General features: G+C 44.9%; 1 protein-coding gene across 1 annotated transcript; it reads left to right on the top strand.

Moving 5' to 3' along the window:
• Positions 1-3,947: 3,947 nt before the first annotated feature.
• LOC133114972 (apolipoprotein L5-like) lies at positions 3,948-24,484 on the top strand. Its single transcript, XM_061224677.1, has 5 exons — positions 3,948-3,961; positions 4,745-4,958; positions 10,489-10,847; positions 22,299-23,229; positions 24,332-24,484. Exons 1-5 carry the CDS (start codon positions 3,948-3,950, stop codon positions 24,482-24,484), a joined length of 1,671 nt encoding a protein of 556 aa, XP_061080661.1.
• Positions 24,485-24,836: the final 352 nt, after the last annotated feature.

Here is a 24,836-nt window from a genome sequence, read left to right as displayed (position 1 = left end):
TCATAATAAGACGCATGGGCATAATGTATACATGGAAATGTGAAAATACTTGTGTGCGTGTGCAGACACAGCTGCCTTCCACGCATCACTGAGGGAAGGAAGGGCCCTGGCTCTGGAGGAGCAGCTTTCTGATAACAGCAGAGTTTCTGGGAAAGTGAAGCCTAAAAAAGTCAATAACAGAAATACAAGTTTCACTTTCAGAGACCAGCCCAAAGTAGCAGTATCATACAGGTGATTGCGTTACTTTGGTAGGCTCCTAGCAGCGAGATGATGACAATGTTAAGTAGATAACGGTGATCTACACACACAGAGTAATATTAAAAGCTGTGTGAACATTCCATTTAGCCGTGCGTATATTGTGGATATCGGCACGGCTGGAACGCAAACTGAGCAATAGAGACAATGGACCGGACCTGTGCCTTGGGGTGGCCTGTAGCGTAGTGGTTAAGGTACATGACTGGGACACACTAGGTCGGTGGTTCTAATCCCAGTGTAGCCACAATAAGATCCGCACCGCCGTTGGGCCCTTGAGCAAGGCCCTTAACCTTGCATTGTCTCCTGCTTAGTCGAATCAACTGTACATGGATCTGGATAAGAACATCTGCCAAATGCCAATAATGTAATGTTGTATAATTAAATATAAATACCTTTTGTTGAGATTGTAAGCAATGGGTGAGTTGCAGTTAATATGAATTATTATTATTGACAATATGACCATGAAGAAAATACAATATTAAAGCAATGTAGAAAGAGTGGCATGGCTACTCATTTTGCTTACCCACAGGTGGAATACAATTATCCAACGGATCGGTCCGGTCACTCAGGAGGAAACGTAAGTAACACAATGAGCAAGAGAACATAGCTAAGTAAACTGGAAATGTAAACAGCCATACTCACCAACCCATTGACAGACCCGGTGGGGCTGTGCTGAACTGCTCCCCCCACTGGGGAGTTCATGGTTGGGAAGAAGCCTGGCCCAAGGGAAGAAGTAAGAACCCTTAAAGACCCTCAAATTAATATCTGGTAACTGGTTTTCATACACCATAACCTCACCCCCCGCCCCTAACCCGTAGACCAGCTCACAGTTTCTAATCCCTTCTCCTACCCAACACACTCTACAAGGAGAGTGTACATACTGACATTATATAGCAAATACCTGATTTGATGATTAATGATTACACTGCTCACGTCTGCCTCGTCTTTGTGTATGGACAATAAGTGTTATGATTACAAAAGTGGGTTTGTTTGAGTAATAGTCTGTTTTTATGATTAATGGATGTACCTGTATTTTCATTTCTGCAACGCCCATCACAAAACACAGAACAAGAATAAAAAAACTGCCACGTAGTGTACTTTCATTGCAAATGTTTAACCCAGTGTGTATAGTACTGTCTTGTGTATAATACTGTGTGTATTGTCTGCATTATTAGAACAATATATGCCTACTGCCTTCAGTGTGTACTTACTAATTTTTACCAACCATCACCTAGAAGCTCTGTATGTGTAATACCTGTTGTGAGTAGATTTTCCCCAGAATGTATCATTTTGATTGTTGTTGAATGTTTGAAAAATGTATGCTCACTCTTCAAATGAGAGTGTAGATGTAGTGAAAGTAAAACAACCAGTAAATACACGTTCATAATAAGACGCATGGGCATAATGTATACATGGAAATGTGAAGATACTTGTGTGCGTGTGCAGACACAGCTGCCTTCCAGGCATCACTGAGGGAAGGAAAGGCCCTGGCTCTGGAGGAGCAGCTTTCTGATAACAGCAGAGTTTCTGGGAAAGTGATGCCTAAAAAAGTCACAAACAGAAATACAAGTTTCATTTTCAGAGGCGAGCCCAAAGTTGCAGTATCATATAGGAGATTGGGTTACTTTAGTAGGCTCCTAGCAGCGAGATGATGATAATGTTATGTAGATAACAGTGATCTACACACACAGAGTGATATTAAAAGCTGTGTGAACATTCCATTTAGCCGTGCGTATATTGTGGATATTGGCACGGCTGGAACGCAAACTGAGCAATAGAGACAATGGACCGGACCTGTCCCTTGGGGTGGCCTGTAGTGTAGTGGTTAAGGTACATGACTGGGACAAACCAGGTCGGTGGTTCTAATCCCGGTGTAGCCACAATAAGATCCGCACAGCTGTTGGGCCTTTGAGCAAGGCCCTTAACCCTGCATTGCTCCAGGGGAGGATTGTCTCCTGCTTAGTCTAATCAACTGTATGTCGCTCTGGATAAGAGCCTCTGCCAAATGCCAATAAGGTAAAGTTGTATAATTAAATATATATAATTTGTTGAGATTGTAACCAATGGGTGAGTTGCAATTAATATGAATTATTATTATTGACAATATGACCATGAAGAAAATACAATATTAAAGCAATGTAGAAAGAGTGGCATGGCTACTCATTTTGCTTACCCACAGGTGAAATACAATTATATGGATCGGTCCGATCACTCAGGAGGAAACGTAAGTAACACAATGAACAACAGAACATAGCTAAGTAAACTGGAGATGTAAACAGCCATACTCACCAACCCATTGACAGACCCGGTGGGGCTGTGCTGAACTGCTCCCCCCACTGGAGAGTTCATGGTTGGGAAGAAGCCTGGCCCAAGGGGAAAAGTAAGAACCCTTAAAGACCCTCAAATTAATATCTGGTAACTGGTTTTCATGCACCATAACCTCACCCCCCGCCCCTAACCCGTAGACCATCTGTGTTGGTCTATGTTGGAAAATAAGTGTTGTGATTAGATAAGGGTGTTCATTTGAGTAACAGTCATAGTTTTTATAATTTTCATTACATTAATGGCATTTGTCAGATGCTGTTATCCAGAGCGACGTACAACAAAGGATTTGGGCCTATTTGATCTTCTGATTTTCTAATTTATTTTTATTTTTTATTTTTTTTATTCTACCGCAACACGCAAATGTATGAATAAACTGCTTACCTAGCCAAACAAAACTATCAAATGTAATTTTATGGAGGTACCTGTATTTTTATTTTTACAACCACCATCACAAAACCCAGAACAAGAATTTAAAAACTGCCACAGAGTGTACTTTCATTGCAAATGTTTAACCGGGTGTGAATAGTACTGTCTTGTGTATAATACTGTCTGTATTGTCTGTATTATTAGAACAATATATGCCTACTGCCTTCAGTGTGTACCAACAAATTGTTACCAACCATCACCTAGAAGCTCTGTCTGTGTAATGTCTGTTGAGAGTTGAATGTCCCCAGAATGTATCGTTTTGATTGTTGCTCAATGTTTGAAAAATGTATGCTCACTCTCCAAATGAGTGTAGATGTAGTGAAAGTAAAACAACCAGTAAATACACGTTCATAATAAGACGCATGGGCATAATGTATACATGGAAATGTGAAGATACTTGTGTGCGTGTGCAGGCACAGCTGCCTTTCAGGCATCACTGGAAAGGGCTGGGTCTGGATGAGGGTCAAGATTTTGAAATTGAAGCCTATAAAAGTCAGAACTTTCAGACAGCAGATTTGTAATGGACCGAAACTGCTACCACAGCCGTGGAGAAGTTCATCTCAGATTTGCGTGCAGTCGAGGAAACTTAAAAATAATACATGTAGCCTACAGCACAGAAGACAAAGTAGTGGTGTAAAATAAGGGATATCACTACCCTATAGGAAAATGTGTTGCTTTTGGTCTTCGATTGAATGTGACATTGAATGTTTTTGTGTTTTTCAACTGTAGTTTAATGTTATTTCAGTTAACGGATATTGTTTTGTCGCACCTATGGTCTCATTTTCATGCGCTTTCTCTTGTCAGCGATATTAAACTTCCTCTGCACTCGCTCATATTTCATTACAGAAGGTGGTAGAACAAGATTCCAGTCAGACGATGCAGCTCAATTTTGCTGAAGTGCGAGTTCAGACAGCGCTGGACAAGAGCCCCAGACAATGATCATGGACCATACACGGTGAGATAAGTAAAGGTGTCCAATATTCCCAGTTTAATCACACAGGGTCGATCATACACTGTTTGACATTGGTATGGAAATTTGGCACATTTCACTGGGGACCCCACCCACATAATCAGCTGTGCTGCTCATCGCACAAATGCATGATCCTGACAAATGGGACATCACTGTAAAGGGAAATGAACAGGCTTTCCAATTACATATGATACAATGGTAATTATACAGTGACAAGGGAGATATGATCAACCAAACTCAGATTGATCATATCTCAAAAAAACTTTTTTTGAGGAGTTTATGAATGTAAATATGCTTCTGAAAAGAAAACTTTATTGGAAAGAATTATCATAATGGAATGTATTTGGGAGCAGACTAATTAAAAACATGAATTATAAAACCCCTGAGATTGATTGTTTTTCAAAGCAATTCCAGACATGAACTATTATTTCATTGCATGTATATTTTTTACAATATTTAAGTATTTATAGGTCTAATGCCTTACAAAGAAAAACAACAGGAATGTTAGTGAATAGTGAGCTAAGAAGGATTCACAGAAGCTGACGGCAACTTCCCCACCTCAAGCTCTGGAACACATCCGGACCAAGACTTGCAAGTACACCTGAATACAAGGAGACAAATTGAATCATTATGCCAAATAATTATTTAAATACAGCCTAAAGTTGAAATAGTGCTCTCCGACACACTGGTTGGAGGTAGGGGAACTGGCCAATATGACTGAAAGAGTGTCGATGTGAATCAACAATGTAAGCTCTTATTGCCTTGCAGGGAGAACATTTCAGACACCATGAGCTGTATTCACACGGTGCAGCAGTTCTGCGACATACACTCACAATGGCTCCTACATAGAGAGTCTGAGCTGAAGAGGATGCGAGACATCACTGACAGAGCGGAGAAGATCAACTTCACAGCTGACCACATCCTAAAATCTAAAAACTGTCTGAAGGCCTTCGGGGAGTATATGTGGAGCAAGGTGACCCAGGTAACCGCGGGAAAAAGGGCCCAGGAGCTGGAGGAGGAGCTGGAATGCCTGCTCCAGCACACCTTGAAGGGGCTTGAGAAGCTGACCCTGTTCCTGCAGGCTGTGGAGATGCTGGCGGTCACGTCGCTCTCCTTCTTCGAGGAGGAGAATCCGGTGTGCCAGCTCCCTGAGGGGGTGAGCGCTGATGCCGTTCGTTCAGTCATCACCGCCGCCAGGCGAGCCTGTCCGCTTTTGATCCATTTCAAGAGAGACGACGGCAAATTCTTTATGGACCTGCTGGCTTTCCAGCTGGAGAACTACTTGAGGGTTTCCCAGAAGTTGTGTGAGAAGCTCCAGAAAATGTATTCTTAATGTTTCAATCAAATCACAGCGTAACATACTCCTTGATTCCCTAGCAAATCGTAAATTTTTTCCACTTTTACCTAGCCACTTCATAATGTCATTAAAATATTTTACATTTATATTTGATTATTTATTTATTAAGCATAGAATGGCAACTTAAATGTTGATTATGAAAAAAAGCCCACTGAGTACCAGCTAAATATTTCTAGAAAAGACTGAGTTTAAGGATGTAAATTCAACATATTAAAAGTGGAGGGTCAGATGAAATTTCTGACTGGTTTACGGGCGGGCCTAAATGTGCCAAATTTAAAATGTCCATGGGTCATATCTCAGCTAATGTTATTATTAATGTGTTTTATCTTTACACAATGAGAAAGTCATCTCGGATTACTCTTATTTAGAAATAAAATTGCACTAAAAATACTATGAATACTATGGAGATATACCTACTAAAATTGGTCCTTAGTAACCGAATATCCATCCATCCATCCATTATCTTAACCCGCTTATCCTGAACAGGGTCGCAGGGGGGCTGGAGCCTATCCCAGCATACATTGGGCGAAAGGCAGGAATACACCCTGGACAGGTCGCCAGTCCATCGCAGGGCACACACACCATTCACTCACACACTCATACCTATGGGCAATTTAGACTCTCCAATCAGCCTAACCTGCATGTCTTTGGACTGTGGGAGGAAACCGGAGTACCCGGAGGAAACCCACGCAAACACGGGGAGAACATGCAAACTCCGCACAGAGAGGCCCCGGCCGACGGGGATTCAAATCCAGGACCTCCTTGCTGTGAGGCAGCAGTGCTACCCACTGCACCATCCGTGCCGCCCCTAACCGAATATCTCCAATACCAAAATCGATGCATGTTTTCTGAGACCAGATATGAATTCTACACATGCAATTACCCCAAAATACAAATTTCCAAAGAAATATGGTTTTTCCTTACAACGTTTTGGTTCTCATTTTATGCAGTGATGCATTTTTCATTGTCACATGTGCACATTTTAAATGGCTCTACCGGCAAAAAAAAAAAAATGGAGTATGAAGCTTCAATTGTCAGGATGTCTATATCTCACCATTCTCTACCAAGACAGAGAGAAAAAAAAAAAACGAGAGTTGCTGTGGAGCAAACATTTTTGACATGACATGGAATGGCCTTTTTGCATTTGTAGAGCGCAGACAGACTCTAGAATCAGTGAGGGAAGGAAAGGCCCTGGCTGTGGAGGAGCAGCTTTCTGATAACAGCAGAGTTTCTGGGAAAGTGAAACCTAAAAGAAGTCAAAAACAGAAATACAAGTTTCACTTTCAGAGACCAGCCCAAAGTAGCAGTATCATACAGGTGATTGGGTTACTTTGGTAGGCTCCTAGCAGCAAGATGATGATAATGTTAAGTAGATAACGGTGATCTACACACACAGAGTGATATTAAAAGATGTGTGAACATTCCATTTAGCCCATGTGCAGTGATCACAGGGCCAAGGGAGCGAGTGTAAAGAGAAAAAAAGAAGCGGGCCTAGGACTGAGCCCTGGGGAACTCCTGTGGCGAGAGGCCGAGGTGTCGATACTGAACCAGCCCAGGCAACCTGGAAGGAGCGACCAGAGAGGTAGGACTCAATCCAGTCCAGGGCTGTGCCACAGATGCTCGTTGCTGACAGGGCAGACAGGAGGATGGAGTGATCCACAGTGTCGAAGGCAGCAGAGAGATCTAGAAGAATGAGGACAGAGGAGAGGGAGGCTGCTCGTGCGGCATGGAGTGACTCACTGACGGAGAGGAGCGCAGTCTCTGTCGAGTGGCCCGATCTGAAGCCAGACTGATGGGGGTCTAGCAGGTTGTTGTTAGAAAAGAAAGAAGAAAGTTGAGTAGAAGCAGCTCGTTCTATAGTTTTAGAAAGGAAAGGAAGAAGAGATACCGGGCAGTAGTTCTGGATGATGGAGGGATCCAGAGTAGGCTTTTTTAGCAGCGGAGTGATGTGGGCCCTCTTGGAGGATGCCGGAAAACAGCCGGAAGACAGGGAGGAGTTGACAAGGGAGGTGACAAATGGGAGAATGTCAGGTGTGATAGTTTGGAGAAGAGAAGAGGGGATAGGGTCAAGGGCACAGGTTGTAGGGCGGTGGGAGAGCAGGAGTTGAGAAACATCAGAGTCTGTAAGGGGGGAGAAAGTGGAAAACGAAGGGATGGGCCTAGAGGGGGGGAAGGGCACAGTGAGGGGGGCAGTGGTTGTAAAGGATCTGCGGATGACTGTGACCTTCTCATCGAAGAAATCAGCAAAGTCATCAGCAGCAAAGGAGGACTGAGGAGGAGGAGGCGGTGCGTTGAGGAGAGAGGAGAAAATAGAGAAAAGTTTCCGGGGGTTAGAAGCGGAGTTCTGAATTTGTGTTTGATAGTATTTTGCTTTGGCGGCAGTGACAGCGGAAGAGAATGCCGCCAGGAGAGACTGGTAAGTCGTGAGGTCTGAAGCGTCTCTGGATTTCCTCCACTTCCTCTCCGCTGCGCGGAGGCTGGCCCTGGAGGTACGGAGGGTGTCAGATATCCAAGGGGACGGGGGGGATGTGCGATGCGGCTTTGAGACAGGGGGACAGAGGGAGTCAAAGGCGGAGGAGAGAGATGAAAGGAGGGTGGTAGATGCAGAGTCAGCGGGGAGTTTGGAAAAGGATTCGAGAGGGGGGAGTGAGGCGGTGACAGTGGTGGCAAAGGAAGAGGGTGAGAGGGAGCGGAGGTTACGGCGGGCTGAGGAAGGGTAGGTGGGAGGAGGGGGAGGAGGATGGGGAGGAAGAGGGAGGGAGAATGAGATGAAGTGGTGATCAGATGTATGCAGAGGGGTAACCGTGAAATCAGAGCATGAGCAGTTCCTCACAAAGACAAGGTCTAGGACATTGCCTGCCTTATGGGTTGGAGGAGAGTGTTGCAGGGAGAGGCCGAAGGAGTGGAGTAGCGGTAGGAAGGCAGCAGCCTGGGAGGCTTCAAGGTGGATGTTGAAGTCTCCAAGGAGAATCAGCGGGGTGCCATCCTCAGGGAAGGAGCTGAGAAGGGTGTCTAGCTCATCAAGGAAGCTTCCCAGGGGCCCTGGAGGGCGATAGATAACTGTAATAAAAAGGTTAGTAGGGTAGGATACTGCAACAGAATGGAATTCAAAAGTGGATATGGACAGGTCAGAGAGGGGGAGAACAGAGAATTTCCACGAGGGGGAAATTAAAAGACCAGTACCACCGCCACGGCCGGAAGGCCGGGGAGTGTGCGAGAAGGAGAAGGAGGATGAGAGGGCAGCGGGAGTGGCGGTGTTGTCAGGTGTGATCCAGGTCTCAGTTAGGGCAAGGAATTGTAGGGACAGGAGGGAGGCATACGCAGGGATGAAGTCAGCCTTCCGAGTGGCAGACTGGCAGTTCCATGGTCCCCCTGTGACAGCAAAGTCCTCACAGGGGGTCAGCGGGGGGTAGCTGAGGTTGGAAGGGTTCCGGCGCCGTGGAGGCCCATGTCGCAGGGGGTGTCTTCGGGGGAGAGAGCAGACTGGGATGGGGTGAAACATAACAACATAACAAACTGGGACGGAGCGACGCTCTGAAGACGCCTATTTAAAGCACCAGCAGCATCAAATTAGCGCTAATCTCCTGACAAACTCCTGACAAACTCAGAAATTTCAAAACAAACGTTCAATCACTCTACAGGTATGCAACCAGTATGAGCGATTAACAGAAATACAACAGCAATACAACAAACAGACTGGCTCAAGCCCTAACCTTAGATTGTTCAAATTAGCAATGATAAAATTACACTTTAATATATTCAATATTTTGTTGCAAATCCTTTTCAATCAATGACTGCCTGGAGTCTATGACCCAGACATCACCAGGTGCTGGTATCTACCCTGGTGATGCTCTGCCAGGCCTGCACTGCAGCCCTCTTCAGCTCCTGTTGGTTTTGGGGTCTATCTGCCTCCAGTCTGTTCTTCAGAAAGTGAAATGCATGCCCAATTGGGTTGAGATTAGGTGATTGATTTGGCCAGTCAAGAACATTATTTGCCCCGAAAAAACATCTTGGTTGCTGGAGAGGAATGTGCTGTCTTCTGCTTCAACAGGATGTCAGCTACTGCATGAGAAACCACAACTGCGAGTGGGCGGTAAGCAGAGATGTGGATGAACAGATTAGCAGGAAATTAAACTTGGGTTTCAGTTGAATACCAAACCCGCTACCACAGCCGTGTTGTTGCCGAGAGAGCCGTCAGAGAAGTAAGTTCATCTCAGATTTGCATGCGGTCGAGGAAACTTATATCTTTTATAAAATAATAAATGTAGCCTACAGCATAGAAGACAATGTGGTGTGGCGGAAAATAATAGCACTACCCTATAGGAAAATATGTTGGTAATGGTCTTCGATTGAATGTGAAGTTTTCATGTTTTTGCCACGGTAGTTTAATGTTTACTTCAGTTAACGGATAATGTTTTATCCAACCTAGGTTTCGTTTTCATGCTCTTTATTTTTTTCTTGTCAGCGATATTAAACTTCCTCTGCACTCGCTCATATTTTATTACGGAAGGTGGCTGAACAAGATTCCAGTCAGACGAGGCTGTTCAACTTTGCTGAAGTTCGAGTTCGGACAGCGCTGAACAAGAGCCCCAGACAATGATCATGGTCCATACACGGTGAGATAAGTAAAGGTGTCCAATATTCCCCGTTAAATCATACAGTGTCTTCCTGTTCTGTGTTTGAGAATACATTGTATGTACCAGATCTTGTATAAATATCTTATATAATCGGAACGCCTGTTAATTGCCCTTGACAATAATGTCCCATTTGTTAGGATCATGCATTTGTGGGATGAGCAGCTCAGCTGATTATGTGGGTGGTTAAATGTACCTAATTTCCCTGCCAATGTCAAACAGTGTATTCTCCTGTTGGTATTGAGGTGGCAGGCTGTTGTAACTGTGTATGGTTCTTCCACCCACTACTGAAGCTACTAACTGTTCAATGAATAAAGTGTAAAATTCTTGTTTGTTCCTTGTTACTTCAATCATTCAATACCAAGTCAATGCCTTGCAGGGAGGAACTGGATCAGCTGGCTGCTGGCTACATTTCAGACACCATGGGCTGTATTCACACGGTGCAGCAGTTCTGTGACAGACACTCAGAATGGCTCCAACGGAGAAAGTCTGAGCTGAAGAGGATGCGAGACGTCACAAAGGGGACTGCGGAGAGCAGGGCCCAGGAGCTGGAGAAGGAGCTGGGATGCCTGCTCCAAGACACCTTGAAGGGGCTTGAGAAGCTGACCCCGTTACTGGAGGCTGTGGAGATGCTGGCGGTCACGTCGCTCTCTGTCTTCGAGGAGGAGAATCCGGTGTGCCAGCTCCCTGAGGGGGTGAGCGCTGATGCCGTTCGTTCAGTCATCACCGCCACCAGGCGAGCCTGTCCCCTTTTGATCCATTTCAAGAGAGACGACAGCGAATTCTTTATGCCCAGCCTGGTGAACGTGGACCTGCTGACTTTCCAGCTGGAGAACTACTTGAAGGTTTCCCAGGAGTTGTGTGAGAAGCTCCAGATAAGGTATTTTTAATGTTTCAATCCCTATCAACATACTCCTTGATTCCTCAGCAGATCATTGATACCTTCCACTTTTACCAAGCCACTTCACAATGTAATTAAAATGTTTTAAATATGATTATTTATTTATTTATTTATTTATTTATGTATTAAGTATAAAATGCCAAATTAAATGTTGATTATGAAGAGGAACCATTAGCTGTCCCATTACTGCAACTATAAGCAAAACTCACTGAGTAATGTTTCAAGAAAAGTTGATTGAGATGGTAAATCGGTGGCTTTTATATAGCGCCTTTATCCCAAGAGCTGTACAATTGATGCTTCTCATTCACCCATTCATATACACGCACACACACCAACGGTGATTGGCTGCCATGCAAGGCACTGACTAGCTCGTCAGGAGGATTTGAGGGTTATGTGTCTTGCTCAAGGACACTTCGACACACCAAGGGCGGGATCGAACCTGCAACCTTCTGACTGCCAGATGACTACTCGTACCGCTTGAGCCAATGTCGACCATGTATGAAAGATGAAGGATGTAACTTCAATTTATTTGGAGGGTCGGATGAAATTTCTGACATTGGTCAGCTCTAAATGAGCCAAAAATGGCCAAATAAATGTTTAATATCTCAGCTAATGTTATTAGTAATGTGTTTATCCTTACACGGTGAGAAAGTCCTCTCCGATGACTCTAATTTAGAAATAAAATTACATTAAAAATACTGTTTACTTTTGGAGATATGACCTAGCAAAATGGTAAATGGTTATAATTGCCTGCCGCGTGGGGTCTGATTACTGATCAAGGTTAGCTGCGTGCTTGTCTATTTAAGCCCTGTTTCTCTTTGAATCGGGGTTTGTTTGTTGCATTCACCATAGCACGTTATTTTATTTTCATTTGTGCATTATGTGAGGTGTGACTGCCGATTCTTTATGACCTATCATGGCGGAGTCTATGGGAGCTAAACACGTAGCAATTCTCTGTCAATTTAGGGTAATGAGGATGATCTTCACTTTCACATTTATTTTGGTGCACGAATGTTAGAGACCGTAGGAAGATGGGATTCCTCTGGGAGTTTGAGACCCCGGTCGCAGCTTCCTACAGTCTACGCCAAGTGTTAAGAGTTTTGAGGTTATTGCACCCTTGTTCCGCACGCTTGCTCTCATTGGCTATTTGTCCATATAGTTTGATTCCGTCTTGTTTAAAAGCTACCTTTGGGAAGTAAGGAGCTTTAGGCTAACTTGAAGTGGACTTAGGAGTACTGAGACCCGCTGGTAATTAAGATTGGTTCAGACTCCCTACAGTTTTGATCAAGTGTCAGGGGAGGTCAATATTTCCTCTATCCGTAGGTGGATATTGGTCTTGGTGCCATTATGTGTCTTTTCAGTAGAGTGCGGTTTCCCAGTTTGGCAGCCATCTGACATTTACTTTAGTATAGCGAGGTATTGCGTTTTGTCGCAATGCATTGTTTTTGTGGTTGTGTCGTCTTTGTCGGTCACTGGATATACAGCACTAAGTCGCTGTTCGTAACCGGTGGCGGATGGTGTAGTCGGGTTACGTTCGCATGAACCTCATACCCGGGTGGCTTATGCCTTTTCGTTTCCTTCTTAGTGCCGATCTGTTATGCGTCACACTAAGGTTAATGACACGTGTTCTGGAATGTTCACCCCTCTCAGCGGAGAGCTTTGTGAACCCCAGTTAGCCCAGGGCTCCGTGCGGGAGACCCTTGGTGCTGCTCATGTTTTTAGCTCGCTTTCTCGTAAGTCTCCTGCGCGGTCTGTTGAGCCTAGTCGACCGTCTGGTGAATCTCTGTGGTTGCTGACTTTCCTCAATTCAAGTGGTGTGCATGGTTGTTGGGAGTATCGCCCCTCCCAGAGGAGAGCTTTGCGAACTCACCGATAAGCTTGGGGTTCCATGACTTGAGGTCCCCGTCACTGTTTTGTGTACACTTCCTACCACTGTGTTAGCATTCCTGTTAAATTAGTGGGTTAATGTGTTTCATGTATTCCCGTCTCCTTTTTAAAAGTAACCCTGTGTAGTCAGGAGAATTAAATTGTAAATATTGTCGTTTATTAAAATGTATGTCGGTAAGACTGCTTCCTCGGTCAAATTAAGTTGTAAATGTTTGTATTGTTCTCCCTATGCGTTATGTAGCCTAGTCTACGTTAGCACAGTTAAACAGCAAGCCAAACTCAGGTATTTTCCCTTGAGCCAGGATATGAGCGCCTTGCTCCTTTATTTTTCTCAGTGTAGGGTGAAACACCAAGAGTGAAACTGTAACAGAAATAATACAGAAACTCAGTTGTCTTGTACATCAAATTACGATACTAATAATCGGCATTGCATCTAGCCATTGATATATGAACGTAAACTACGCGTCGAAAATGAGCCCGTTCACATAAACAATAGACTAGCCTGCTATCAATTGCTAGCATGTACACGCGAGTCCACACATTACATTAACTGATTAACGGACGGATCACTATCCAGTAGAATAAACCATCAAACTTTACTTTATACAAGTTTATGCTACGTATGCATGTTTGTTTATATCATGAAACACACTGTGAAACTTACAACCATTGCTTTCGTGAGCGTGAGAAAGTTGACAATGTTCACCGTGTGAGCGACCATCTCTTTCTGCTGCAGTAGCTACCATTACTAGGGATATAAACAAACATGCAACCCGCTATCACACTTCAAAATAAAGGTCCGGTTCTCCGTGGAACTGTTACTGAGTATGTGTGATGCAAATACTCAAATACAACATTAATGACTTAAAACATCATAAATTGTGAAAATAATTCTGAGGGCAGAACAATGTTGGTAGACTGCTTCCTCAGTAAAATTAAATTGTAAATGTTGGTAAGACTGGGCAGCACGGATGGTGCAGTGGGTAGCACTGACGCCTCACAGCAAGGAGGTCCTGGGTTCGAATCCCCGTCTGCCGGGGCCTCTCTGTGCGGAGTTTGCATGTTCTCCCTATGTTCATGTGAGTTTCCTCCTGGTACTCAAGTTTCCTCCCACAGTTCAAAGACATGCAGGTTAGGCTGATTGGAGAGTCTAAATTGCCTGTGGGTATGAGTGTGTGAGTGAATGGTGTGTGTGCCCTGTGAAGGACTGGCGACCTGTCCAGGGTGTATTCCTGCCTTTCGCCCAATGTATGCTAGGATAGGCTCCAGCCCCCCTGCGACCCTGTTCAGGATAAGCGGGTTCAGATAATGGATGGATGTTGGTAAGACTGCTTGAATCAAAATTGAATTCTAAATGCTTCTGTGTATTCTAGTATTAAGGCCAGTGTTCCCACTCTGTCAGTGGATTAGGAGATTGGATGTCTCGTTTGTCTCGTGTTCACTTTGCCGTTCCCAGGTTTTAGGTATGCTTTATTGCTGTTGGGAGCCTGCGTAGTTTTCCTCCCTGGCACAGTTTGCGTAGGCTACCTATGTCCTATACGTTTTACCTCAAAGGTCTTAGATTAAAATTGTCCACCGGTTCTTATAGGTTGTTCTCTTCATTGCCTAAATTGCCGGGGAGTCCCTTTATGGTTTACCCCTTCCTCCTCTGGGGTGCGTCCCTGGTCTCTTGGGACGTCCCCAGAAAACATTCAGTGGTTATCTCATGTCTTGTGACTTGTAGAACCCAACTTGGTCCTGTTTGGACCTCGAATCCCGCTCCCTTACTTTATCAAGACAGAGGAAAAGAGAAAAAGAGTTGCTGTGGTGCAGCCTCGAGGAGTTGACATGGAATGGCCCTTTTGCAGACAGACTCTAGAATCAGTGATGGAAATCAGTTTAGGAAGACTGGAAACAATTTTCACAGCTGATATTTTCTTTTTTTTCCAGTTCAGGAAGTATATCATTTCTTGGAATGGTAAGCAATTATAGGTAAGCAGAAATATTTTCCCCAATACATTCACCCCTTGAAGCCTTTCCCCTGTGTTTCTGCATGTGTGCATATACAGTGCATCCGGAAAGTATTCACAGCGCTTCACTTTTTCCACATTTTGTTATGTTACAGCCTTATTCCAAAATTGATTAAATTCATTTTTCTCCTCCAAATTCTACACACAATACTCCATAATGACAACGTGGAAAAAGTTTTTTTGAGATTTTTGCAAATTTATTAAAAATAAAAAACTAAGAAATCACTTGTACATAAGCCTTTGCCTTTGCCTTTGCCATGAAGCTCAAAATTGAGCTCAGGTGCATCCTGTTTCCACTGATCAACCTTGAGATGTTTCTACAGCTTAATTGGAGTCCACCTGTGGTAAATTCAGTTGATTGGACATGATTTGGAAAGGCACACACCTGTGTATATAAGGTCCCACAGTTGACAGTGCATGTCGGAGCACAAACCAAGCATGAAGTCAAAGGAATTGTCTGTAGACCTCCGAGACAGGATTGTCTCAAGGCACAAATCTGGGGAAGGGTACAGAAAAATTTCTGCTGCTTTGAAGGTCCCAATGAGCACAGTGGCCTCCATCATCCGTAAATGGAAGAAGTTCGGAACCGCCAGGACTCTTCCTAGAGCTGGCCGCCCGTCTAAACTGAGCAATCGGGGGAGAAGGGCCTTAGTCAGGGAGGTGACCAAGAACCCGATGGTCACTCTGTCAGAGCTCCAGCGTTCCTCTGTGGAGAGAGGAGAACCTTCCAGAAGGACAACCATCTCTGCAGCAATCCACCAATCAGGCCTGTATGGTAGAGTGGCCAGATGGAAGCCACTCCTTAGTAAAAGGCACATTGCAGCCCGCCTGGAGTTTGCCAAAAGGCACCTGAAGGACTCTCAGACCATGAGAAACAAAATTCTCTGGTCTGATGAGACAAAGATTGAACTCTTTGGCATGAATGCCAGGTGTCATGTTTGGAGGAAACCAGGCACTGCTCATCGCCTGGCCAATACCATCCCTACAGTGAAGCATGGTGGTGGCAGCATCATGCTGTGGGGATGGTTTTCAGCGGCAGGAACTGGGAGACTAGTCAGGATTGAGGGAAAGATGAATGCAGCAATGTACAGAGACATCCAGGATGAAAACCTGCTCCAGAGCGCTCTTGACCTCAGACTGGGGCGACGGTTCATCTTTCAGCAGGACAGCGACCCTAAGCACACAGCCAAGATATCAAAGGAGTGGCTTCAGGACAACTCTGTGAATGTTCTTGAGTGGCCCAGCCAGAACCCAGACTTGAATCCGATTGAACATCTCTGGAGAGATCTGAAAATGGCTGTGCACCGACACTCCCCATCCGACCTGATGGAGCTTGAGAGCTGCTGCAAAGAGGAATGGGCGAAACTGCCCAAAGCTTGTAGCATCATATTCAAAAAGACTTGAGGCTGTAATTGCTGCATCAACGAAGTATTGATCAAAGGCTGTCAATACTTATGTACATGTGATTTCTTAGTTTTTTATTTTTAATAAATTTGCAAAAAAATTCAAAAAAACTTCTTTCATGTTGTCATTATGGGGTGTTGTGTGTAGAATTTTGAGGAAAAAAATGAATTTATTCCATTTTGGAATAATGCTATAACATAACAAAATGTGGGAAAAGTGAAGCGCTGTGAATACTTTCCGCACTGTATATTGTGTCTTAATGTATACAGACCGTATCAGTTATTAGTTTTACATTCATGACACATATAGTACTAATATGCACCCACTGAAGACTTTATTTGGATCATTTTTACTTTGGATAATCACATGAAAAAGTTAATATAATAATCAGCCGTTTGTGTGGCAGCAGTGCAATGCATACAATCATGTAGATATGGGTCAGGAACTTCAGTTAATGTTCACATCAACCATCAGAATGGGGACAAAATGTGATCTAAGTGACTTTGACCCTGGAATGATTGTTGGTGGCATTATTTTTGAATCCATTATACTTACCAAACTGTGTATTTCAAAATTCATTGCTGGATTTTTCTCATTCTTCCTAGGACAAAGAAAGCCCCATGCCCAAATTTGACCAACGAAGCCATTCAGAACATGTATGAACATTTGACTGACCTGATGAGCATCAGGTAAGTACATCCTGATCCTTAATGAGGTTTAATGTCGACAGAGACATTTTACAGTAAATTCATTGTGTGTGATATACAGTGGGGGCAATAATTATTTGATCCCTTGCTGATTTTGTAGGTTTTAATCATAGGTACATTTTAACATTGAGAGACAGAATCACAAAATTATCCACAATAACTACATCATATACATTTTATAAATTTAATATCATATTTTCACATGAAATAAGTATTTCATCCATAGAACAATAGGACTTAATACCTGGTGGAGAAACCTTTGTTGGCAAGCACAGAGGTCAGACGTTTGTTGTAGTTTTTCACCAGGTTTACACAGATCTTGGGAGGGATTTTGGTCCACTCCTCTTTGCAGATTACATTACATTACATTACATTATTGGCATTTGGCAGACGCTCTTATCCAGAGCGACGTACAACAAAGTGCATACCCATAACCAGGGATAAGTTCGCTGAAAGACCCTAGAGGTAAGTACAATTTCAACTGCTACCTGTACAACAAAGATAAGGACAAGGGCCATTTCCTTTTTTTTTTTTTTTTTTTTTTAACAAACAAACAAACAGTGTAAAAGTCACCAAAGTTAACTATCCAAACACTGCTTACCTAGCCAACTAAAATACCGATACACAAAGCAAGTCACAGAGACAACAATTAAGGTTCACAGGGAGGTAGGGAGGGATGGGGAGAGGTGCTGCTTGAAGAGGTGTGTCTTCAGCTTGCGCTTGAAGGTGGGGAGAGATTCTATAGTTCTGACCTCAACGGGGAGTTCGTTCCACCACCGTGGAGCCAGAACAGACAGTAGTCGTGAGCGTGAGGTGGAGGTTCTGAGAGGGGGAGGTGCCAAGCGGCCTGTGGAGGCTGAACGAAGAGGTCTGGCAGGGGTGTAGGGTCTGATGATTTTTTGCAGATAAGCTGGGGAAGACCCTTTAACTGCTTGGAAGGCTAGCACCAATGTTTTGAATTTGATGCGAGCCATGACAGGCAGCCAGTGGAGGGAAGTAAGCAGGGGGGTGACGTGTGAGTATTTGGGAAGGTTGAAGACCAGACGAGCTGCTGCATTCTGGATGAGTTGGAGGGGTCTGATGGCGGACGCTGGGAGGCCAGCCAAGAGGGAATTGCAGTAGTCCAGGCGGGACAGAACCATCGCTTGGACCAGGAGCTGGGTCGAGTAGGGGGTGAGAAAGGGGCGGATTCTCCGTATGTTGTATAGGAAGAACCTGCAAGACCGGGTCACCGCCGCAATGTTCTCGGAAAGGGACAGTCTGCTGTCCATCACCACGCCGAGGTTCCTTGCACTGGGTGACGGCGTGAGTGTGGTATCCCCGAGGGAAATGGAGAGATCCAGAGAGGTATTAGCAGGGATGAATATCATTTCAGTTTTACCTGGGTTGAGCTTTAGATGGTGGTTGTCCATCCAGCTCTGGATGTCCCTCAGGCAAGCAGAGATACGGGCTGAAACCTGCGTATCAGACGGCGGGAACGAGACGAAGAGTTGGGTATCGTCCGCATAGCAGTGGTAGGATAGCCCATGTGCAGTGATCACAGGGCCAAGGGAGCGAGTGTAGAGAGAAAAAAGAAGTGGGCCAAGGACTGAGCCCTGGGGAACTCCTGTGGCGAGGGGCCGAGGTGTCGATACCGAACCAGCCCAGGCAACCTGGAAGGAGCGACCAGAGAGGTAGGACTCAATCCAGTCCAGGGCTGTGCCACAGATGCCCGTTGCTGACAGGGCAGACAGGAGGATGGAGTGATCCACAGTGTCGAAGGCAGCAGAGAGATCTAGAAGAATGAGGACAGAGGAGAGGGAGGCTGCTCATGCGGCATGAAGTGACTCACTGACGGAGAGGAGCGCAGTCTCTGTCGAGTGGCCCGATCTGAAGCCAGACTGATGGGGGTCTAGCAGGTTGTTGTTAGAAAAGAAGGAAGAAAGTTGAGTAGAAGCGGCTCGTTCTATAGTTTTAGAAAGGAAAGGAAGAAGAGATATCGGGCGGTAGTTCTGGATGATGGAGGGATCCAGGGTAGGCTTTTTTAGCAGCGGAGTGATGTGGGCCCTCTTGGAGGATGCCGGAAAACAGCCGGAAGACAGGGAGGAGTTGACAAGTCCTTAAGGTTCCAAATCCTTAAGGTTCCAAGGCTGTTGCTTGGCAACTCGAAGCTTCAGCTCCCTCCACAGATTTTCGATGGGATTTAGGTCTGGAGACTAGCTAGGCCACTCCAGGACCTTAATATGCTTCTGTTTGAGCCACTCCTTTGTTGCCTTGGCCATATGCTTTGGGTCATTGTCATGTTGGAAGACCCATCCACGACCCATTTTCAGTGCTCTCACTGAGAGAAGGAGGTTGTCGCCCATAATTGGCCCCATTCATCCTCCCCTCGATACGGTGAAGTCGTCCTGTCCCCTTAGCTGAGAAACACCCCCAAAGCATAAGGTTTCCACCTCCATGCTTCACAGTGGGGATGGTGTTCTTGGGGTTGTACTCAGCATTTCTCTTCCTCCAAACACAGCGAGTCGAGTTGATGCGAAATAGCTCTAGTTTGGTTTCATCTGACCACATCACCTTCTCCCAAGCCTCCTCTGGATCATCCAGGTGTTCTTTGGCAAACTTCAGACGGGCCTGTACATGTGCCTTCTTCAGCAGAGGAACCTTGCACGCGCAGCAGGATTTTAATCCTTCACGGTGTAGTGTGTTACTGATGGTTCTCTTCGTGACTGTGGTCCCAACTGCCTTCAGGTCATTAACAAGCTCCTCCTGTGTAGTACTGGGCAGATCCCTGACCTTTCTCATGATCACTGATATCCCACAAGGCGAGATCTTGCGTGGAGCCCCAGACCAAGGGAGATTGGCGGTGACTTTGTGTTTCTTCCATTTTCTAATAATTGCTCCAACAGTTGTTAACTTCTCACCAAGCTGCTTGCTTATTTTCTTGTAGCCCATCCCAGCCTTGTTCAGGTCTACAATTTTGTCCCTGATGTCCTTAGACAGCTCCGTTGTCTTGGCCATGGTGGAAACGTTGGAATCTGATTGATTATGTGGACAGGTGTCTTTTATACAGCTACATAACGATGTAAGGAGTTGACACAGGTGTTTTGGGTAATGAGTTGAGATTAGGAGTGCTTCTTAATGGAAAACGAACTGGTCTGTGGGAGCCAGAATTATTGCTGATTGGTAGGGGATCAAATACTTATTTCATGCAAAAATACGATCATAAATTTATTAAATTCATATGATGTTGTTATTGTGGGTTATTTTGTGATATTCTGTCTCTCAATGTTAAAATGTACCTATTATAAAAAGTTCCATTCTTTGTAAGTGGGCAAATCTAGAAAATCAGCAAGGGATCAAATAATTATTGCTCCCACTGTAGTTGGGTATCATCAGCGTAGCAGTGGTAGGACAGACCATGAGCAGTAATAACAGGGCCAAGGGATCTAGTGTAGAGAGAGAAAAGAAGCAAGAACTGAGAACTCCTATTGCAAGGGGCTGAGGTTTCGATTCTGTACCAGCCCAGGCAACCTGGAAGGAGCGACCTGAGAGGTAGGACTCAATCCAGTTCAGGGCTGTGCCGCAAATCCTTGTTGCTGACAGGGAGGACAGGAGGATGGAGAGATCCACAGTGTCAAAAGCAGCAGAGAGGTCTAGAAGAATCAGGACCGAGGAGAGAGAGGCTGCTCGCGCAGCAAGGAGTTACATTACACTACATTACATTACATTACGTGGCATTTAGCAGACGCTCTTATCCAGAGCGACGTACAACAAAGTGCAAATCAAACACAAGAGCACAAGAGCAAAAGTGGACCTGAGAGGACAGTACTGTTCCGAGTCCTAGTGTAAACATACAGAAATTCAGAACCCTTGAAGAGTACAATCAACTTTCAAACTAGCATACCACAGTTGGCAGCTAGAAGACAACAATACAACAGCCAATAAAAACAACAATACCTGTACAAGTAACGATATCTATACATAAGTGCCATTACGGTCTAAGGCTAATCACGGTGATTGTGAGTTGGGGAGGTAAAGGTGTAGCCTGAAGAGATGGGTCTTCAGTCTGCGCTTGAAGGAGGTCAGAGACTCTGCTGTTCTGACATCCACCGGGAAGTGGATGGAGTGCTGTCTCCGTTGAGTGGCCAGTCTGAAGCCAGACTGATGGGGGTCAAGCAGGTTGTTCTTGGAAAAGAAAGGACAGAGTTGATTAGACAAAGCAGGTGACAACCCCCTAGAGCAATGTGCGGCTAAGGGCCTTGCTCAAGGGCCCAACAGCTGTGTGGATCTTATTGTCGCCACAATGGGGCTTGAATCATCAACCTTTCAGGTCCCAGTCATGTACCTTAGCCTGTAGGTCACAGGCTGCCCAAAGTTCATGCTCAAATTGCATTACTAAAATAAAACATTCTTACATACCTTAACCGTCAGTTAAGTTTGCTTTGGAAAAATATGTTGTACATTGTGAGGTTTGAGTCTTTGATGGAGTGCCAGTTGTCAATGATGTTACCGTAACAAGGGAAGGACCACTGCGTATAAACACTGGTGTCAGGGAGGGGAAACGTTTGATTACAGCAGCTGACAAGAACTGAAATCTTGATCTCTGCTCATTCCAGAATCTGTATACATTTGTTTCTCCCCGTAATTGGCATGAGGCTATACACTGAAGGTTGCGGTACTGTTGAGAATTCCCATCCGAAACTGCTGAAAACCACAAAAAAAGGGGAACGTCACGGAACACACAAAAAAATGGCAAAACTCCCAGTATCTGTGACTTCCTTGACAAACTCCTGGCCGTAATTACTAGGCCTATCCTTAATCTCAAGGCATCTGATGTACAGTGCAGTCCGTAAGTACTTGGACATTGACAATTTTTTTTTTGGTTTTCGCTGTACTCCAACAAACAAACGTTTAAAGGTTTTTACATCCATGTTGGGTTAAAGGTGTAGGAATAACAGCCACATTTACACATAGTTCACCCATTTTAGGGGACCAAAAGTAATTGGCCATATTATCACAAGCTGAAAGAAAGTAATCATATTCAATATTTTGTTGCAAATTCTTTGTAATCAATGACTGCCTGAAGTCTATGATCCATGGACATCACCAGGTGCTGGTATCTACCCTGGTGATGCTCTGCCAGGCCTGGACTGCAGCCCTCTTCAGCTCCTGCTTGTTTTGGGGCCTATTTGCCTCCAGTCTGGTCTTCTCCCCACGGTCTTCTTTCATAACTTAACATTCCATACAATTTTGTTACAGATCACTAGAGGTTTTTTAATGTACGTTTTTGCAAACTGTTTTTTTGTATGTATTTTTATCATATTGTGGAAATAAATGTAATACAAATGTAATACAAGAAGGGAGTGGACAAATTACCCAGAGATCTATTGTGTAAAGTAAAATGTTTTGGAGCCCTGGCTCATAGTGAAACCTCTCCCCCTTAGATTAGACCGGCACTTCAGGATGACCTACCTGTTCAGGGGATCAGCCCAGCGGTTCATCGGCCTGTTCAGCCAGCGCTGCTCCAGGATGAAGCAGTTCCTGGTGGATCTGGAGGAAGAAGCTGTGCAGCTGGACAGGATGAAGATGGGGGCCAGCATCTCCAGCGTGGCGGGCAGCAGTGTGGGCCTCGTGGGAGGCATTGCATCCATCGTGGGCCTGGCTCTGGCCCCTTTCACGATGGGGGCATCGCTGCCCCTCACGATGGTCGGCACGGGATTGGGGGTCACCAGTGGCGTGAACAGCATAATTACAGGTATCACCGAATGTTCGGTCAACGCTCACCACGGAAAGAAGATCAAGGAAATCTTCCAGAGCTACTTTAAAGACGTGGAGACTATGCTGGAGTGTCTGGAGCAAGCGGCCAGGTGCATTATACCCAACACAGTGCCAGATGTGCTGGATGTTGCGACAGAGACTTTTGCCAGAACCACAGGTGGCGTGGCTAAAGGGATAGATGTCTTAGTGGATTGTGCTTCTGCCGTAAAGGTGGTCAGAGCCAAAGAGGTGGCCTCGAGTGCAGTCAAGGTGGTGACTCAGGAAGTCAAAGTTGCCCGAAACGTCCCTAACATGGTGGCTGATCTCACCAATATCAGGCAGTTGACTAAGGGCACTCCCCTCGCCCTAAGCAAGTATGCCAGGGTGGGGTCCATTGCCTTCAACTCCTTCTTCATCGGCATGGACCTCTTCTTCATCTGCAAGGACAGCATCAGCCTGGCCAATGGGGACAAGAGCGAAGTGTCAAAGGTCATCCGCAGGAGGGCCAGTCTGTGGAAGACCGAGCTGGATGCATGGGAGAAGATCCATCGCTCTCTGTGCGTTGGGATATGGAGGTTCAGAAGGAGTAAGGAGGTCCTACGGAGGCCATTTTACCAGGCACAAAAAAGGCACACTTTAAAGTCACGAAAGTGGCTTTTTTTGGCTGGTATTAGTATTTTAGTATTAGTATTAGTATTAGTATTTGTATTTGTATTTTTTATTTATTCCTTATTGAAAGTCTATCAAATACTGCCTACTAGCCTTACTAGCCTCAGTACTTGCGTGCAAGCAAGCTAGTCTAATTATCATTAAAACAACGTTATCTTCGTCATGCACAACTTACAAATATGCAATTTTATGATGCAGATAGTTACGTTTTGTATAGTTTTTGGTAGTTTAGTGATTAGTGAGGGGCCGTAAATAAAGGACTGATAAGACCATTGAGCTAATTACCATATATATTTTAGTGCTTAAAGAAAATGTTAACGAAAATGTTTAACCTTTAAAATATTTATTTGATTTAAGTGTTTTGTTATTTTTCATTTGTTACAAATGTATGTTCATTTCACTTAACTATTGGGACTTTTTACTCTGATATGGAGGATAGTCCGGTTACTGGTGTCCCAATAAACAGAGGATAGTCTGGTTACTGGTATCTCAATAAACAGAGGATAGTCCGGTTACTGGTATCCCAATAAACAGAGGATAGTCCGGTTACTGGTATCTCAATAAACAGAGGATAGTCCGGTTACTGGTATCCCAATAAACAGAGGATAGTCCGGTTACTGGTATCTCAATAAACAGAGGATAGTCTGGTTACTGGTATCTCAATAAACAGAGGATAGTCTGGTTACTGGTATCCCAATAAACAGAGGATAGTCCGGTTACGGAGTGACTCCCTCAGCTGATGTGCTCACAGCCTGTTACCAGAGCCTGTTATCCAGAGCGACGTACAGTTGATTAGACTAAGCAGGAGACATTCCTCCCTGGAGCAATGCAGGGTTAAGGGCCCAACGGCTGTGCTGATCTTATTGTGGCTTCACCGGGGATCAAACCACCGATCATGCGGGTCCGAGTCATGTACCTTAACCACTGCTCTACAGGCCTCCCTGCAGTAACTGCAGTACGACAGTAACTGGACTGAGACAGGTTATGGGCCTAGCCAATTACTACAGATTATCTGTACAAGACTTTGGGGGAGCTGGTGTCGCCGTTGCAGAGGATGCTGAAAGGAGGGAAACCAGGAAGTGAAAAATTGGAGTGGGGGCCTGAAGAGGAAGAGGGCTTCACTGGATTAAAAGAGCAGTTGTCTCCTTTCGCCTGCCAGATGCAGAAAAGCTTTTCCACCTACGGTTCTGGGTGGGAGAACTGACATACGTTTGTGCTCTGGGCTAGAAGCAAGCGGATGGAAGGACCAGAAATTGTGGAACGACTGAACCGGACAATAAAAACGTGCGGCAGCAATCAAAGAGACGGGAAAAGGATGGCATGGATCGCTGCCTGCCGTCCTGTGGAGGATCAGGGCATTGCCCAATAAAGTGACACAACTCATCGCTTTTGAGTTAATGGCAGGGAGGGCTATGACCTTTCCAGGAGATGCCCCTCCACAAAGGATGGAAGGTAGCGGGGGGTGACAGGTAGAGACACTTATCTCAGCTAAAACCTGTTAATTAGGTGGGGTTATGTGCTTTCACTTCTTTTCACTGTTCCAGGAGACAAGTGAG

The sequence above is a fragment of the Conger conger genome, chromosome 16 (genome assembly GCF_963514075.1).
Source record: "Conger conger chromosome 16, fConCon1.1, whole genome shotgun sequence".
Lineage (NCBI taxonomy): Eukaryota > Metazoa > Chordata > Actinopteri > Anguilliformes > Congridae > Conger > Conger conger.
Note: the sequence above shows the minus strand (reverse complement) of the source record. Positions and strands in the feature narration are given on the sequence as shown.

Coding starts and splice junctions, on each gene's coding strand:
- LOC133114972 (XM_061224677.1), top strand. Junction 4,959..10,488: donor TGTGGAGCAAGGTGACCCAG/GTAACCGCGGGA, acceptor GACGTCACAAAG/GGGACTGCGGAGAGCAGGGC. Junction 23,230..24,331: donor TACGGAGGCCATTTTACCAG/GCACAAAAAAGG, acceptor TCGCCGTTGCAG/AGGATGCTGAAAGGAGGGAA.